At 36.1% G+C, this 20,136-nt stretch overlaps 1 protein-coding gene across 14 annotated transcripts in view; it reads right to left on the reverse strand.

The window, feature by feature from the left end:
* Positions 1-20,136, reverse strand: part of LOC106876198 (nuclear receptor-binding protein) — a 127,663-nt gene that overhangs the window by 28,052 nt on the left and 79,475 nt on the right. For 4 of the 14 annotated variants that reach the window (XM_014924648.2, XM_014924645.2, XM_052970472.1 and 1 more), the window contains one exon: positions 7,280-7,333. The exons of 5 other annotated variants lie outside the window; for them this stretch is intronic. In XM_014924648.2, the coding sequence (XP_014780134.1) occupies positions 7,280-7,333 (54 nt within the window). Of the gene's footprint in view, positions 1-7,279; positions 7,334-19,298; positions 19,368-20,136 lie in introns of all 14 variants that reach the window. 5 more of the 14 variants (XM_014924643.2, XM_014924642.2, XM_014924641.2 and 2 more) reach the window with 2 other exon arrangements.

Genomic DNA, 20,136 nt, shown 5'->3' on the forward strand with positions numbered 1-20,136 from the left:
AAAAAAAAAAAAAAAAGAGAAAAGAAGCAAAATAAATATAAAGAAAAGGAATCAAATTAAAATAAATACATTAAAATGTGTTGTCCCCATAAACTATATTGTTAGCTGGTGCTACTTATACAAATATACATATAATGATGATGGATATAGTAATAATAATAATAATAATAATAATGTTTAACATAGGCACATGGCAAAAAATCTGCAAGAAGGGTACAATTGATTACTTGAATGTTCAAGTAATTGACTGCTCTACCGGTCAGTTGGCTCATACATTATTTTATCAAAGCAGGGTTTATACTCAAAACATACAGAAATGTACCTAAATACCATGTCACATACTGGCTAGGATTTACTGTATCCTGTAATCCTCACCCCACCACCAAATAACAAGGATTTCTACAAGCAAAGAAGAGAACATCTATGAGGTCACATGACCAGCAAAGAAAGTCAAATTCCCTTGAGAAAGGAAAGAGTAATACAAAAATGCAATCCAATACACTATAAATAGAGGGCTACTATGCCTTTGATCACTGGTTTTCTCAGTAAGAGTTAACCTGGGGTTAAACAGCAATAACATAAAGATCTTGAAAATAGGCAGGCACAAGGCTATATAGTTTTATAGAGGAGAGGTTTAATCTCAAATCCAATACTGGACTGATCCGTGTATTATCATTTATTAACCCTGGAAAGATGAAAGCAGATATCCTGGTGGGATATGAACTGAGCATGTAAAAGACAAGGATGTAACTGAATAGTTCACGTATTAACCCTTCAGCATTCGGATTACTTTATCAACTGTAAAGCTTATTTATTCACATTGTTTTGAATCAATCATGCATTATCGTGCAGCTTCAAGATTTTGTCGATGCTATTGTTTATTTTTAGAATGACATTGCAGGGTAGGTTTGGGAGGCCAGATCTGAACATAAAACAGGTAAGGTATTTGGGCCAGATATGACCGGTTTAAATGCTAAAGGGCTATTTCGAGCACTCTGTCATTTGTGCCATTCTACCAATGACTAAACAAAAAGTTATCAAACACACAAGTGTCACCAAGTTGCATAAAACACAATGTCTACTAGCAACTGCCTTACTAGTGAATTGTCTTCATTATAAAACCCACCCCACCCTACCCATAACTCTTTACATTATTGTGTGATTGCAAGCATTTTGCTAGCCACCATAGTTTGGCTTTGTTTACTTGTTTCCTTCATAAAAATAATCTTCACTTGTCATTTGATAGAATATACCAAATAATGAGAATAAAAAAATGAAGTGAATAATAATAATATTTTCTACTGCAGGTACAAGGCCTGAAATTTTGGGGAATGGGAAAAATCATTACACTGACCCCAGTGCTTAACTGGTACTTATTTTATCGTCTCCTGAAAGAATGAAAAGTAGAATTTTAACTCAGAATGTAAAGATAGACAAAATTCCACTATGGCATGCTAATGGTTCTGCCATTATTATTGTTATTAAAGGCAGCGAGTTGGCAGAATCGTTACTGCGCTGAACGAAATGCCTAGTGGTATTTCGTCTGTCTTTACGTTCTGAGTTCAAATACTGCCGAAGTCAACCTTGCCTTTCATCCTTTCAGGGTCGATAAATTAAGTACCAGTTGTGTACTGGGATTGATCTAATCAACTGGTCCCCTCCCCCCAAATTTCAGGCCTTGTGCCTATAATAGAAAGGGCTATTATTTTTAATATCACCACAAAGGCACTGGATGAAGGAGATATCACAGGGATAAGTGACAAAACAAAAAGTAAAAGGGAGTTTACATTGAAATCAAATAAAATGAGATGAAAGATAATGACATAGACAGCAAATAAGATATGGTTGATGAGAAAGACTGTCAATAAAGGAACTCTACAGATCCAAGAGTACCCTGACTGAGTACAAAGAGTAAGTTCCCTCCCCCAGCAATATTTTTGACCTCCTGACCCAGGATTGCAGCCCCATCACCATCCACAAATCTCTGCAGCTGTTGCTGCCAGTACCAAACGCATTGGCTACTGATTGACAGCCTGGCCAGTCAAACATGTTCCTTTTACAAGGAGTGAAAGAGTTGTCAAACATACACAATACAGAAATACAAGTCATCAAATGAGCTTCAGTAAGGTCATTAAAATTAGCAACTAAGTCTCCCTTGGTTTGCATAGAAAGAGTAAGAGGAATATATTGGATGACATGGTCCTTGATGTACTATGTCTGAAAACAAGATGGATATGGTAATGTTTGGGATGCTTTAGATCAGAGGCCAACTTGATTAAGGGGCTAAAAGAAACAACAGCAACAACAATAAAAATATTTTATAAACACATTGAAATGAAGTCCATCTAGCTGATTAAAAAAAACCTTCACTGCAACCATCTGGTCAATAATGTGTCGTGTCCTCTCTGTCTCTTTTTTTCTGCTACTACAACTACTGCTCCTTTGAGCCAGTTTGTTGAGTACTATCACTGTTAAAATCTGTGCCGATAGCACGTTAAAAGCACCATTCAAGTATAGCCAATGCCAGTGTCACCTGACTGGTACCCATGGCGGTGGCACGTAAAAAGCACCATTTGAGCATAGCTGATGCCAGTGGTGTCCGAGTGGTACCTGTGCTAGTGGCATGTAAAAAGCACCCACCACACCCTTGGAGAAGTTGATGTTAGGAAGGGCATCCAGCTGCAGAAACCTTGCCAAATCAGATTGGAGCCTGGTACAGCCTCCTGGCTTACCAGTTCTCAGTCAAACCATCCAACCCATGTCAGCAGAGAAAGCAAATGTTAAACAATGATGATTATGAGGATCATTCAAAATCTTCTACTAAGTATTTTACTAAATCATTTCTCCTCAGAGCTTCAATCTTCTGTAAATCACCCCTTATTCGATTTTTTTTTTGTACTGTGAAGTCCAAGTCAGCTATCAACTGCACTGACCTATTGGAGAAGCATACAAAGGATATGGGAATGGCCCTTCTTGTAATGAAAAACTAATGTCTAAACCATTATAAGGACCAAAAGAAAACATTACAGACCAGGAGGCAGTTTTTGTTATTAATCTCAATAAAATAAATCCTGAGAAAAAATACAATGAACTCAGACATGTTGAATAAACAACAGGAATACTGCTATAATAAACATTATTATCGATGAGCAGAATACAAGTGATAGCAAGAGGTGAAATCCAACAGAAACCTTAGATTCTATAAACAGTGATTGATATAATAAAATAACAAAACACATCCAAGTAGAAGCTGAAATTAGACACCAAACAATGAATCTAGCCTTTGAAATTTAAAAACAATAAGGAAGATGGTGACAATGGCGGTGACCAGTGACTATGATAATGATGATAGTAATAATGATGGTGATGATAATGACGCTATCTTGTGATGACGTTAGAGGAAAGATGATGGAGAAATAGATACAGTGCTTTCTTTTAATAATTAGTAACCTTGGCAACCATATTCTTGTCCAGTAGTGGATTGTCAGGAGTACCACATCTTAGAGTGAAATGACAAGTTATTAAAGAGAGATGTATTTCTCATTAGCAGGATCACATTCTTAAAGCACTCACATGCATGATAGACAGTGCAAGTGTGTGCAATAATATTAGTAAAAACTTAATTATTCAGTTGCTGTCTACCAAATTTCACTCACAAAGCATTGGTCAGCCTGAAAGTAGACACTTGCTCAAGTACCATGTAGTAGGATGGACCACAAAAACCACATGGCTGAGAACCAAGCTGCTTAACCACACAGCCATACCTACAGCTATCATATGCAAGTGTGTATGCACACAGGTGTGGGTTTTGGGATGTATGTTTCTGCATGTCCTTCACACTGTCTCAGAGTGAGCAGAAAGTGGTTGCAAAGTTTACATCTCAAGCAAACAATATTTCCCTTGGCTTGCTTGAAGGGTTTGTAGTCGAACAAATTTTAAAGCCTAGTACTTATTCTATTGGCCTCTCTTGCCAAACTTAAGTTATGAGCATGTAAACACACCGACACTGGTTGTCAAGTGGTGATGGGGGTAGACAAACACAGACATGCACACAGATACATACATATATATATACACACACACACACACGCAATGGACTTCTTTCAGTTTCTGTCTACCAAATCCATAAACAAGGCTTTGGTTGGCCCAAGGTGCCACACAGTGGGACTGAACCTGGAACTATGTGGTTGGGAAGCAAGCTTCTTACCACACAGCCATGCCTGTGCCTATATTGTTATTATTTCATTTAAAATCTATAGAACACAGTTAATACATTGGGGAACATTTTCCGCCAACAATGTGAAATTGCTTCAGCATTTGGCAAATAAAAGCAATAAATTGAAAAGATAATCAAGAATTGACAAATTTGTGGCTGAGTATTCCTATGTGTTTCACCATGATAAAATGCACCAGTGCACTCTGTATAGTAGTTGATAATAGGAAGGGCATCCGGTCATAGAAAATATTCCATAATTGGAACATATATGCAAGACATGGTTCTTGATCCTTCTAAGAGAGCAGTAACTCCAAAGAAGAGCTGTCTCAGTCTGTGTTGACTTATCCAACACATGCTAGCATGAAAAAGTAGCCATAAAAATAATGATGAGATCATGGCGCCTGTACTAGGGAGGTTGTCATAGTCATTTGTACTCATTGTCTCCCTTCATTTGCTAACCAGTTTACAGAGTGTACTGGTGAATTTTATGCCATCAACATTAAAGAGGTTATCGTGCCCCTTGTTAAACAAAATATCTTCTCTACCCTACACTGTCACAATCCAATTGTCCGCCAGCACTAGAGGGTTGCTGCGTCCAGTTACCAACAGATAGAAGAGACAGCAATGAAAGAGAGTGATAGACATTTACATGATGGCTGTTAATAAGGAATTGGTAGAAAGGTAGGACGACAGTGACAGAAGAAAGACTACTGGAATTGAAAGATGGGAGCGATATATATATATATATATATATATGTCAGATAGAGAGAGGACTGATGCCAAGTATGAGCAAAGTGAGCATGATGGATAGTAATAAAGATAACTAATTGTAAAGGAATGTTTGTGTGTGTGTGTGCATGTGTTTGTGTGTGCATGTGTTTGTAATATGTACATGCATGTATATGATTAACGAGTTTAACATTTTCCAAAGGATATTTTTCATGGCATCCAGTTAAGCATTGAAAATATGATATACAAGGTCGCAGTATTTCCATTTTGAAGTCCTGTTTCATTGCCAAAATATGCATATAGCACGCATATACACACATGGATTTTAGGGAGTGTAGACACAAAGTAATTTTGTAAGGAAGTGAGTATAGTCAGCTGCATTGACCCCGTTATTCTATTGAGCCAGAAGATTTTCAGTAAGGAAGATTCAAATCTGGCAATATTTCAATATTAATGTATGTGCTATGTGTAATGGGGAGAGTGTGTATATACATGCATACAAGCTCAAATATGCACACGCACACACGCAGACTCTCTCTGTCTGTCTCTCTCTCTCTCAAACACACAGATATGCGTAAATTTGTAATAAGTTGATACATTAGTCTTGTACTTATTTGCTGTCAATAGTGTTTCTGTAGTTAAATAATTTAGTAAAAAAATAAAAAAAGTCTTCTACAAAATAGGAGGAATGAAATTTGACTCTAGTACGATGATGTCCAATATCTACCCCTAAATGGCAGAAAAAAGATTAATTAAAACCCAAAAACTGTGATATGTATATCAGAGATGGACATTCGGGTATTCCTATGACATACTGAGTGCTTTTAGTTATAATAAATGCTACTGAAAGTATATATGTGTGTGTTTATGTAGAAAGGTTGAGTGTAAGACCTAGACCAAGCAAAAACAGCAGAGATCCAGTTAACAATGTTGTCCCAAACGTAACATGTATATATGCAAACAAGTAAATGTCAAAATCACAATTTATGTGAAGGCCAAGGTTGAAATTTCTGAGTTTACTTCCTCCTCCAAACATTCCAGATACTCTCACATAGCAAACAAACATTGAAGAATTGCTGTAGCAACAAAATAGAAGCATATAAGCAGCCATGCTATACAAAGTGCAATTACTCACCCATTTGCAGAGAGACACAGAGAGACCATCACAATCTTTACTATTATTATTAACATTATGACTACTACAACTACTATTACAACTACCACATCACAAAAAGCAGCATAATGGTTAAACAGTTATTCTTTACCCTTCTGGATCTTTAAAATTTTTTTAAAATTCAGAATATTTTCAGGACCAAACTTCCCTCAAACACCATATAAACATTAATACAGGCACAATGCCTGTAATTTTGAGTGGAAGGGGCTAACTTCATTGGCACATGATTTTATCATCAACTTCCTGGAGGAATAAAAGGCAAAGTTGATCCTGGCAATATTTGAACTCAGAATGTAAAAGAGCCAGAATAAATAGAGCAAGGCATTTTGCAAGACATTCTAATGATTTTGCCAATGCACCATCATCTCAAACATCATATAAATTAGATTTCCTGATTCTTAAATTTACAGGCTCATCTGTGTGTTTGAGAACATTTAAAGAAATATTTACATTTGTAATGTTGTTAAAATTTATTTTACTTTTAGTTTATAAGAAACCCTCAATGAAATTGAAGTAGTCTGTCAATATTACAGTTCTAATAACCAGCAAACCCACAGGTTTTATGAAATGTGTGTGTGTGAGTGTTTTGTTGGTTGAAAATGAGCACTATGAGAATAGGAGGGGAAAAAAAAAGAAGCATCTTGAGTTGCCAAAATGATAAACAATTAAAGAACACAAAATCTTTCAGTTTGAAAAAAAAAAAAAAAAAAAAATCAGTAAAAGCAGGCAAACTTAACAAATGCAGAGTAAGAGACATGGCGCAGTATTTAAAGACCAATTTCTTTCAAAGAATGCAACAGTAAAAAACTGTATCAAGTTCATATCCAGAAGCAAGTTAAAAAGCAAGATATGTGACATGGAGGCAGTATTGCTACAATAGCACAATATGATATTGGTAGCAATTTCATCTTTCAGAAGGAAATGTATAAAGAGCAGCCAGAAATTTATACAATATATATATTATATACATATATATATACCCATACATACATATACATATATATATATATATGAGGGAAACAAATGTGGAAAAAAAAATAAAACTGGTGCCAGGGTGGTCTTAAGGGGAAAAAAAGGTGGAAAAATATCACAAACAGGAAAAATTTAAGTAAAAATTTAATGCAAGAAAGTTTCCAAAACAAAACCCAGTAGAAACCCACCAGTTCTGAACAGATGGATAATACCACAGGAAACCATGACTGATGTCACCAGTGCTGAAATAAAAGCAAGTACTGAAAGTAAACGGGCCTTAAGGTGGGGGTAGTGGGAGTTTACAGGCAGGTTTATTTGCATGTGATGTGTGTGTGTGTGTTAAAGGATGCATTGTGTGTACATGTAGCACAGCCAGTAGTACATCCAGCTGCCATTAATTGTTGTAGGTTTATATGTAGTAGCAAATAGATATAGATGCTCTCTGGACACCCACTCACTCTTGACCTAGCAGCAAACCCAAACCCAGGACGTGACAGCTGGAGGACAAGAGTGACAGAGAGAGAGAGAAAGAGCAGAATCAGTACCTGACTGGTACTCATTTACAGCTAAGCAGACAAGAGTGACATGAAATGAAGTGCCTTGCTCAAAGACACAACACAACTCCTGCTTCATGACTATAAGGTTGAAACCAAGAACCTTATGGTCATGAGTCAAACATCTTTAACCACATACCTTCACATGTGTGTGTGTGTGTGTGTGTGTGTATGTGAGTGTGTGTGAAAATACATACAGTCACTATTTGTAATATATTACATATAGTGACTCAAAAAGATTTGCCAGTCACCAAGGGACATCTTACTCTACTACAATGATGACGGATGATGATGATGACAACTATGCAAATATGAATGGAGACTTGTTTCCAAAAGGCAAATCTGCTTAAAAACACAACTTTTGATTTTATTGCTTAAAAGTCAGATAAAATCACACACGACAAAACATTTATCATAAGTTTTGTAAATATACTGTCACCATATTTGATTATTGAGGTACCACTAAAGCCTGTTGCTCTCCATTTAGATGGAGGGCAACAGGCTTCAGTGGTACCTTATGCACCCTAAGAAATTTGGTGAATGCAATGTTGTTGCCCTCAAGATGTGCAAAACTTTTAACCATGTCTGACATGTAAATCTCCTATTGAAACTACCCATCTAGGCACTTCATTTGTCTCTCATCTCTTTGATTGGTAGCTTCCTTATCAGACAATTCTCTTGTGGCATTTGTTGATGGAGTTCTCTTTATCTCTCATTCTATCAACTCTGGCATGCTCCACAGTTCAATCCCCACCAACTATCTTCTATACACCAATAACTTGATATCGCACCCAACAATACTCACTCTTACAGATGGCACTGCCCGTTATTCTTCCCTAACCTTAACACCATAGTCCAAACACACACTGACTCCATGAGCAGAGACTTCAAAAACAACCTCTAAAGTGGGCATACCAATCAAGGAAACATCATTGCATCCCATCCCCTTAAACCTGTGTAGTAGGCAACGAGGATCTATATTATTCCAAATGTTGAACCTCACTGTTACTGGGAATCTCTTTCGGTGAGAGTACATCTGTAACATAGCATGGATTACATCCCAATGACTAGCTGTCTTGAGGACCAGAGATACTTTAGCTCCCCCACCCTATAATTAGTAACATTCTATAAAGTCCAGGGAGACCCTCAATAGCATAATGGTTTTGCACCTGGTGTTATTACTGCTGCACACATAATCACAGACCACATCCAGAAAAATGACACCCAACTGATTGGCATAAAGTCACTCAGTGGCTTAGTCTTCTCACACCTTCTCTTTCTCTCTCTCTCTGCCTGCCTTTTCTATCACTATTATAATGCACTTTGCTTCTCGGAGCCGACTGAGCTCATGTCTCCTCTCAGGCACTCCCAACCTACTCATCTCTTTCTCTCATCACCGTTGTTGAGTCTACATTCTCCAGGCCTCACACTAATAACTATGCCTAGTCCTTTCTTCCCAAATCATTAACCCTCTGAAATTTCCTTTTCTGATCATGTCTTTTCCACAGGTGTTGACTTGCAAAGGTTCAAGAGGGACATTAATGAAATCAATCTCATTGGTCCAAGATGGCCTTGAAAGGCCATGGGCATCATCCCCTTCCTCTTGACTCAGCAAGTTACAGGAAAAAAAGGAAAGAAAAGAAAAAAACAGCATTGTACTTGATTACAATGATATAGTGCAGTGTTGTATGTTGTCTTGCTGTGGTTTAACCTTAACTCAGCTCTGATCAATGAGTAGCCACAGATATTTTTAAATTGGTAAAATCCTCAGATTAGCTTTTTATATAAAGGTTGACAGAACTGTGTGTCTTAGTAATGGACACTGCACCATGCTGGTAGACTGGTCCACAACAAAGACCAGTTATGACTCAACTCAATATCAAATGGCAGTAAAAGATTTGCTTCAACAGTTCATGGAAAAATCTGAATTTGCAGAATGACCAAAGCCATGTTGGCTTAGAAAATAGATTAAAAAATAGTTCAGACGAAGAAAGTATATCGATCACTGATGTATATTAGGAGAAATATTACATATTTATAATATTGATTTTGCTGTACTATCCTCACTGCCAAAACTGTGTGAGTAAATGAGAAATCTTTATGCAGTTGTTCTCCTGCTAGAAATAATGGAAAAATCTCATATCCTGTTGTCTTAAAAGTGGAATGAATAACAATGTTATCATCACCATTTAATGTCTGCTTTCCATACTGGCATGGGAAGGACAATTTGACCAGAGCTGGCAAGCTGGACTTGGTTTCTTACGGCTGGATACCCTTCCTAATGCTGACCACTTTACAGAGTGTGCTGAATGCATTTTATGTGGTCCAGCATGGATGCTTCTTAGATGGCAATGGCACGTAAAATAAATGTGCTCCTAGATAAACTATTTGGAGGGATGGAATAGACAGAATGGTTTTGGTTGAAACATTTAGGTTTGCTGAATCAGAGCTGAGCTGAAACTAAACCAAAGCAACGTTCATAATTTATATCTGTTTCTTTTCCAAGCTTCAGACCTTGTTAGTCTACCAAGTTGTTTTTCAGCAGGAAGTCTGACTATTTGCAAAGTCCAACCTAAACACTTCTATAACTCATATGTACAAAAATTTGCTAAAAAATATAAAACACTTTTGTACAAATTAGTGGTGAATATCACTACCATCATCATAATTATATTCATATTTCACAAAAATTCTTGTAGGCTACAAAAACATTATAACCAACTCTACAAACAAACCATAACTCTAATCAACATAATCTATCCAAATTGTTCTTTAAGGTACAGCACCATAGAGAAACACAAAATAATTAAATGTAAAGACACACATACAATTATAAATATGGACCTAATCAAATCAACAAGAAAGCCTCTAGAAATAGCAGACAAATCTCCCTTAAAGCACACACATTCTATAAAAAAAAAACATACAATTAATAATGTGGTCCTTGATATACTATGCCTGGAAAGAAAAAAGAAAAGACTAGATGGTTCTGGGTAGCACACATTTGAGTATAGATACGCTGCATCAAGGCTGACCTGAAGTTAAATGACAACATTTTAATGATCTAATAAGAACAATGAAAAGGGGATTCAAAGGTAAAAAATATAAAGAGTAGACAGTGATTGGTTAGATATTCTTTGAGGTTCTTCTAAAATAATGACAATGCTTTGATAATACATTCAACTTGTAAAAGGATTTTACACACACACACGAAGTAAGTATCATAATATCATTTTGCCCTCTACATATAAATTAGCTTTAATAGACTTTTTGCAGCTATTTTTACAGCTCATTTAAAGAAATATTTTGCATAAATTTTGTGTTTCTATTCATGAAAGGGTTATAACTAATAACTTGTGCTTGAAAAAAAATGAAAGACAAAAGTTGATACAACTAATAATTGAACTAAAAATAATTAGGCTCTAAACAACTTGTAATATAGAAACTAATCCTCTTTACTATAATTTTAGGCTTATATGATATGAAGATCTTCTGCAAAAGCCTCTGGGAAATTGTTTGTGTAGAAAGGAATTCTCAAAAGGTTTTCTAACATACTAAAACAGCTGTACAATAGTATTTGTATCGGGGTGAGCAGTTTTCAAACAACTTGTTCCACTGCAACTATTGTAATTATCCTCTTACATTCAATTCCAATTATATCCAGTTTTTCTCTTACATCATTTGTACTCCATCGTTCATTCATACTAACATTAGGTGATACAGAGTCACTTACTTGCCTCGTTCCTTTCTAGCCTTTGAAAATCCACCACAACCAAGGCCCATGCCTTGCTACCATGCTGCATCACACTTTGTATGCAACATGATGTAATCTACCCTTCACTCTGAAAGAGGAACACTTCATTTCCAATAGAACCTTTTCATTTTGTTCTTATTCTGGCAACCAAGCTTTCTTGCCTGCAATACTAATTAGGTTATTAAGGTTGCAAAAAGCTATCAACTCCTATGGAGCCTTCTGAGCATTTGAAGGAATATAATTTACATCTCTTACTGATAACTACTCCTGTGTTTCAGCTACAGAAGTCTAGCTTCCTTCATAGTCTGTCTGTGACCCACTACACCCCTTGTATATCCAAATCTACACCTAGTACACTGTATCTCATCTGTACCTATTCCTTTACCACATATCAAGCATGATCACTTTCTCAATAGCAGTAACTTTCAGTCTTCATTATTGCTTACAGAAACTCATCTTGGCTAGGCATTGAGACCGCTCAATTCTAGAGTCTTTAAATCTTTGATCACTGAAGAATGTAAAATTGAGAAGGGTAAAAAAAAAAAAATGCAGTTAATTGCTAAATATCACAGATGAACTCCAGAAAAAGATTTGGAAATTATCAGAAGACCCAGTATATTTCACATTCAATTTGAAATTAAACTCTGTGAAGAGATCCTAATGTTGTCAAGTGTAACTTCTGTTTTCATAATGTCAGTTATTTAGGAATGTGACACCATTGAAACCTGTCACACATTTCTATCTAGCAACAATGGTTAAAATGACTTAAGTGAAGATATTGTGTAGTGTCATATGGCCAAGAGCATTTCTTCACTTCACTCAATTTAGTTGTGAAGTATAAAGTAACATTGATTAACAGTTAATGTGCAAAATTGAACAGTTATTTTTGACAGGAAAATCAAGCACTGTGCTGATCCCGAATAAAGACCTACACGTCAGTGTCTGCCGGACAAACATGGAGAGAGCAAAATCTAGGATGGATTCAAATGTTTACAATGGAAGGAACTCCACTAAGGTTACCCAAAGACCAAGTGGTGTTGGTTAAAAGGGGGCCAGTACTGTAAAGAATAGTCAAAATATCAACCAAAAGTTAAAATATCAGAACATCTGAGGTTAAAAAAATTTCTTAAACCAATAACAAAGAAAAGCCAACACCATTGTCCATTTATGGCCTTTTTCCATGATGGTATGGGTCAGATAGTTTGAGAAGATTTGATAAGTTGGAGGACTACGTCTTGTTCCAATGTCTCAGTTTCAGCATGGTTCCTGCAGCTAGATGTTCTTCCTAATGTCAACCAATTTACAGAATGTTCTAGGTGCATTTTCTCATGGCACTAGCACCAGTAGCTTGCAAGGTGAAAGAGAGAGCTCCAAGACCAAAAGAGTAGAAGTTATAGAATAAGAAAAGAAATAGATTTACTGTTGCGAGAGGATGGTAGTGGAAAGAGAAAGAAAAAAATAAGAAAAAGTCTCCAAATTGAAAAATTTAAATGTGACTGAGATATCATCACATCATCATCATCATCATCATCATCAGTTAGCTGCATGTTTAACTATGGCATCATCATCACCACATTTTCAATAAAAATACAAGGAAAGGATAAAATTTCATTTGCGTTACCAAAGTAACTTATTCTAAATAGCCTAAGATAAATTACAATCATGTTTGGAAGTGTTGCTGCAATATATTGAGTGATTTACGAATAATAATAATTTCAAATTTTGGTACAGGGCCAACAATTTCAGAAGAGGGGTAAAGTCAATTACATTGACCCCAGTGTTCAACTGGTACTTATTTTATCGACCCCGAAAGGATGAAAGGCAAAGTTGACCTCAGCGGAATTTGAACTCAGAACATAAAGACAGGTGAAATGCCGCTAAGCATTTTGCCCGGTGTGCTAATAATTCGGCCAGCTCACTGCCTTAATAATAATAATAATAATAATAATAATAATAATGACAATAACAATTAATAATAATAATGATTTAATTGTCGAAATATTATTCAGCTCAATAAACAAAGTTAGTATTTTATTACACATCGCATCACACTCTTCTAATTGGGATCAATAATAATAATAATATCAATTCTTTCTACTACAGGCACAATACTTGAAATTTTAGGGGAGGAGACTAGTCGATTACATCGACCCCAGTACTTGACTGGCACTTACTTTATCAACCTTGAAAGGATGAAAGGCAAAGTTGACCTCAGTGGAAACTGAACCCAGAACATAAGGAGCTGGAAGAAACGCCGCTAAGCATTTTGCCCAACATGCTAACGGTTCTGCCAGCTCACTGTCTTAATAATAATAATAATAATAACGATAAACCATTTTTTTTTTCTGTTTGTTTTTCTTGCGATAAGTTAAAGACTTCAGCAGCAAAAAGAGTGACCATTTCAAGGAGAAAATATAAAGCAAGAACATATGCTGCAAGGCATTAAGTAAAGTAAAAATAAACTCCTGACTGACTGTAACGAAATAAAGATAAGACAAAAACCATTGGTGGAATAATTAAAATTTACTGAAGAGGAATAAAACTGTATGGTAGCTGTACATTATATGTGGCAGAAATTGTAGCAGCATTGTGGATGATGTTGATAATGACGAAGATGATGAGACAAAGTTGAGAGAGAATGTATGGCAGGGGGGAAAGGAGGAGGAAGAGGAGGGGAGGCAAGGAATAGTAAAGAGAGCAGGAGAAAATGATAAAGTGAGGGAGAGAAAGAGGAGAGATTGATCAGATTATAGAAATATATAGGGGTGAGCAGAGACAGGAAATTAGACAAGGTGGGGTGTACAAAAGATTAGCTGAGAGAAAGAGAGAGAGAGAGAGAGAGAGAGAGAGAGGAAGAGAGAGAGAGAGAAAGAGAGAGAGAGTGAGAGAGTGAGAGAGAGAGAGAGAGAGAGAGAGAGAGAGAGAGAGAGAGAGAGTGAGAGAGTGAGAGAGAGAGAGAGAGAAAGAGAGAGAGAGATGAGAATGAGCAGAATAGAGAATAAATGTAAGAGTAGGTGTATGTGGAAAGAGAAAGAGAGATGTGAGGGGAAGAGAGAGATGTGTGAGGGGCAGAGAGAGAGATGTCTGAGGGGGAGAGAGAGATGTGTGAGGGGGAGAGAGAGATGTGTGAGGGAGTAGACTAGAGAGAGAGAGAGAGTACATGTGTGAGAGGGAGAGTAGATGGTAGAAAAGGAAGGTGAAAGAGTACACGAGAGTGAGATCAGAGAGAGTAGATGAGACAAAGAAAGACAAAGATCAGAAATAAATAGAACAAATAGGAAAAAATAAGAGAGAATAGGAAATGTGAAAAAGACAGGGCGTGTTTGAAAGCAAAGATAAAGAACATAGCAAGTGTCGCAGTGCTGTGGAATAGCAACAGAGACCAGTATTTAGATCATAACAAAGATATTGAAAAAGTATTTTTAAATAAAAAGAAAATGCATATAGAAACCAATAAATTTTTTTTAAATATAGAGAATTTTTTTTTCCATTCTGAATATATGCTTATATACGTTTTTGCCCTCACCTTTCAATCCGATATTCCAATGCAGTGGAAAATTAGTGTTCATATTTTATTCTGTGATACCGAAGTTAACTAAATAAGCGGGAAAATGCCAGCGTGCACAAACACACACATGTACGCACACACGCACACACAGCTTTGAGGTGACACTATTTCAAATATGGTGCAAATCAAATTGATTGGTTAAGCTTCAAAAAGATGACCTGGACAACTAATTACCAAACAATAACAAGCATAAAGAACCCTAAAAATAAATGGAGGGGTCAATTTAGATCTGTGGTAGGAGCTCAATCAAATAAGTCAGGAAGTTTGACCACTTTTTATACCTTGAAGGTAAAACATGGGTGAGTTTATTTGATGTTGATTCAGTCAACTAAGGTTCCACCAGAGAATTAGTTAAGTTTAATTGGCATAAGGAACGAAGGATGTATGTTTAATCCTTTAGCATTGAAACCAGCCATATACAGCACAAACATTCTATATATTTTACGTTCAAACTGGCCAGACACAGTCTTTCACCTACCCTACAGTGTCATTCTAAAAATAACAATTACATCATTGAAGTTTCAAAGCTTTGAGATAATGCATGATTAATTCAAAAGAATGTGAATAAATAAGCATTACATTTGAGAGAAAAATCAGAATGTGAAAAGGATCAGTCCTTGCCACTTGTTCTGTGAGGTGTGTAAGAGAGAGAGAGAGAAAGAGAGAGAGAGGTGTTATGCTTTGATCTATGGATAAGAAAATTGGAAGAAAAAAAAACGTTTTTAGCTTGTTGTTTTCTCTCTCTCTCTCTCTTCCCCCCTCACTCTTTGACTAAAGGAAAAGGTTAGAACTAAAAGATTCTTCATTCTTTGTGGCAACAAAACTTTTGAAAACATCTATAAACTCATTTAGACTAACTGCAACCAATGCAAACCATCACTACTGCCTCCAGAGTTTGAATTTTAACCTATGATCCCTGCATCTACTACAGCAACAAAAATGTTCTAAATTGTCATGTGACCACACATTTCAAGGAGGGAGGGAGAGAGAGAGAGATCATAAAATGGATTCCTATTACATTACTGGGACTTATTTTATTGACTCTCAGACTGATATAAAGCAAAACTGACAAAATGTAGGGGAATATAAGGAAAAAACAACATAGTTCCAGCACTCCTTTGCTATAAAGAATAAAGATATCATATTTTGGCACAAGGCCAGTAATTTTACAAGGAGAGGGTAAGTCAATTACATTGACCCCAGGGCTTGACCTCAAAAGGATAAAAGGCAAAGTTAACCTTGGCAGAATTTGAACTCTGAATATAAAGCTAGGAGAAATACCACTAAGCATTTTGTCTGACACACTAATGATTCTACCAGCATGCTGCCTTTATGTTACACAATAATAGGAACACACTTATGAAGATAGGAAACAACTCAAAATCTGAGTAACGATTGTATAACAGTTCAACATAGAGAAAAAAAGAAAAACGGCAAAGAATGGATATCATTTTTGAATCACAAAAATCAATAGGGTTAGTGATAAACCTTCACTTTCATAGTTGTACACGAATGAAAGAACTTTTCCTTTCTATAGAATGCTAGTCTATGGCAGACAAACTGTACTGCAATAGAATTTGAACTCAAAACTGCAAACAAAATATACATGCCAACTCCACAATGTTACTGATGCATATCACAGTAAATTATACTGTGTTGGAGGAAGTCTACAAAGAGGTAGGCAGCCTTGGTTGTTGACAAGTATCTTGGCTGTGGACACTATGCAGTGCTAGCCGCAGGATATGAAAACACCCACCTTCCAGGTGCTGTTCTCCAGTACTCTATGAATATGACTTCCTTTAACTCTCCTTCTGAATATTTCATCGATGAGATAAATTCTCAAAGAGACTTTGCATCTCTGTAAGGAAACAACAGGCATTTACTTTCACAGCTTCTCTGCATTTCGACATAGTTTCTATTGTAACAGTGAAGAGAAAGGATCATACTGATCAATTTGATACAAGTACCTGAGAGGTCATGTATTCCTATGTCTCCAAACTGCCATGGTATTGTACCCTTGGAAAGGTACTAAGTAATTCTTGTCTCACTAATCACCTAGTTGTAAAGCAGAGACAAAAAAAAAAGAGAGTGTGTGTGTGTATGTACCAAATCAATAATAGCCTCTTGTTTTGTCATAAAAAAATGAAATTCTCACTTGTGATTGTTTTCATAGCCAATATAATTTCCGAAGTTTATATATCTATGCAGGCAACATTCACACACCACTTTTATAAATTTCAGTCACTGGACTGTGGTTATGCTGGGAAACAGATTGCATGGTTTTAATCACATATTGGGTAAAGACTTCCTTTGGTCATGAACGACCATGGGATTGCACCTCCGAGGCACAAGTCCAGGCAAGGTTGATTATGGAAGACAAGCAGTTGCCCATGCAAACCAGCCTCCCCTCTCTACACCACTGATGTTATCCAAGAGAAAGGCAAAGGCCGATATAGTTTGGCACCAGTGACGTTGCAACTCATTTCTACAGCTGAGTTAACTGGAGTAACGCGAAATAAAGTGTCTTGCTCAAAAACAGTTATATTAACTCAAGTACTATTTTATCAAATGACTAAGTTACTTTTTGAGACAGTACCAGTTTTGATACTAGTAAACATAAACAGATGCATACTCAGGTCTTTAGCAGTTTCCATTTACCACATTTCACTCACAAGATATTGGTCAGCTTCAGTTATAGTAGCAGATACTTAACCAAGGTGCAGTGATTTGAGTTCAGAACCACATGACTGCAAAGAGGAACTTCATGAGTACACAGCCATTCCTGCACCCTAAATCTATTTTGAGTCAAGGAATCCAACAACTATGAATTTTAGCCTTGCTTTGATATAGAATATTCTTGTGGACAGAAATAAATATCAGCCAAACTAGTTTCAATCCTGTGTTGAGTCTTCAAAGGCAAACGAAAACCCACTTTACCTATCCATGAGACACTGCTTATAAACCCACTATTGCTAAGGGCTTAAGTAAATGGATTGCATAATTAGCATATATAATGCAATTTTGGCAGTTAGTTTGATTAATAAATCACTGGTGCACTAACAATGCTATATTGTACTATGTTAATATCAAGTATTTCTGTAGAATCTCTTCACAACTATTACTATACATCTTCTTCCACTAGTTTCAGTCAATGGCTTGTAGTCATGCTGGGGCACTCCATATATTTCAAACTCAAAGAAAAATAACTCATCCTACACAAATCTTTTCATTTTTTTTTTTTTGGATGAAAGCTATCAGTCATCAGGTAATCAACTCTAGTTAGATATATTGATACTTTTAGGTACCAAAAATAAAGAAATAAATCAAATCTACCAGTTCAAGCTATATATTTCAAAGGACTAACTGATATTGTAAATCTGATATGTTTCGTACTTGTGTATAAAACAATCTTCAAAAAATAAAACCAATCAGCTTTCCTTTAAAAAAACAAAAGCATTTTTGCTTCTTGTTATTCTTATAATATTCTTAAACTTCTGAATGATTTTAAACAGTACATAAAAAAATATGTTGAAGAGGAATGGAGTGTTAATATAGATTGGTAGACTCCACCAAATTCCTCATTTACTATGAATTGTTGGAGCAAGCCTTTGTTTCATTCTTAAACAATAACTAAATGCTTTTGCATATGGTAATCAAATTAGCTGTGAAGTGGAAGAGTTACTTATTTCTCTATGATTGCTTTGAGCCATATCCAAGAAAATGACTTCTTTCTTTAAAGTAATAACAGAACTATGTTGCCATGAATAACTATCTAGCAGCAAAAGAATTCAACTGGTCCATAATAACAATGATAATTTCCAATATAGGCACAAGGCCATGCATTTTGAGTTGCAGGAAAAGATAAATCACCCCCATTTTGTCAGCTTTGGAAGGAATAAAGGTAAAGTCAACCTTGAAGGGATGTGTTCCATAATGTAATGGTCAAAACTAAATGCTACAATGGCATTTAGTCTTCATTTTTACTATATCCACCAAAAAAAGAGGGGAAGGGGGATAAACTTAATTAAAAAATAAATGAAGAATATTATCTTCATAAACTACCATAACACAGTTTCCATAAGACAAAGTGTAAAAACAAAATGTGGGGGGGAAAAAAGTGGAGTAAATAAGTGGTTGTGATGTTTTTGTCTGCTGGAGACTATGCAAAGTCATACCAATGCTAAAAGAAAAAGAACAAAAACAGGTATCACATTCTGCTGGAGTGACAAAAGGGGAAGCAGCAAAGCAATAATAGCACAGCAAAATTAAAGTGACATGTAAATGTGGCTGCTGGTAATGGACATGTCCTGAAGAGAAAAACACATAAATACCCTTTTCTCGCTCTTCACACGAGTCCCATGTAACCATGAAGTCAACCAATAAGAATCTGGAGAAGAACCCTCAAAACAGGAGGGGAAAAAAAAAAGAAAAAAAAAGAAAAGAAAAATAGAAGATGAAGTCACCCAAACATTCATGGTTGATTGGATGACAGGTAAAATATATATATATATATGCCTTTCACAGTTTCAGTTCTGGTGTGTCCAAGATTTGAGATGATTCACTGCATTTCACGATTCATCAAGCTCAGAGTTAAACCCTAAGCCACTAAAGCAGATATCAAACTACACACACACACGAGGGGGTGCTGAAAAGTTCCTGGCTTTAAGGGTATCACGAAAGACCTAGTTAGAGGTTCAACTTTCCGAGTTCTTTTACAGGGCTTTGAAAAACTGAAGGACCACTGCAATAAGTGTGTGAATCTGAGGGGGGAATATGTTGAATAAAATCATAATTAACTGATCCCCCCGTATTTTCTTTTACCCAAAACCAGGAACTTTTCTGTACCACTCTTATGTATGTATATATATTATATACACACACATATATATATACATGTACACATATACATGTTATCTCTCTCTCACTGTTACACATGCACAAGCATAATATCTTGCATTTATAAGAGGAATGGTAAAGTGTGATGTTTTTATCACTTTTCAAAAGGGTTTAGTCTTCTAGATGGTAATACCAATTTTCAGTGGCTTGCCATCAAACCAACCCATTTTCTCTTGCTCAAAGTTATTCCTGAACTTTCAGATTTAATTTGATATTACAATGTTGAGTGTGTGTGTGTGTGTGTGTGTGTGTGTGTGTGTGTGTGTGTGTGTG

The sequence above is a fragment of the Octopus bimaculoides genome, chromosome 9, assembly GCF_001194135.2.
Source record: "Octopus bimaculoides isolate UCB-OBI-ISO-001 chromosome 9, ASM119413v2, whole genome shotgun sequence".
Taxonomy (NCBI): Eukaryota; Metazoa; Mollusca; class Cephalopoda; order Octopoda; family Octopodidae; genus Octopus; species Octopus bimaculoides.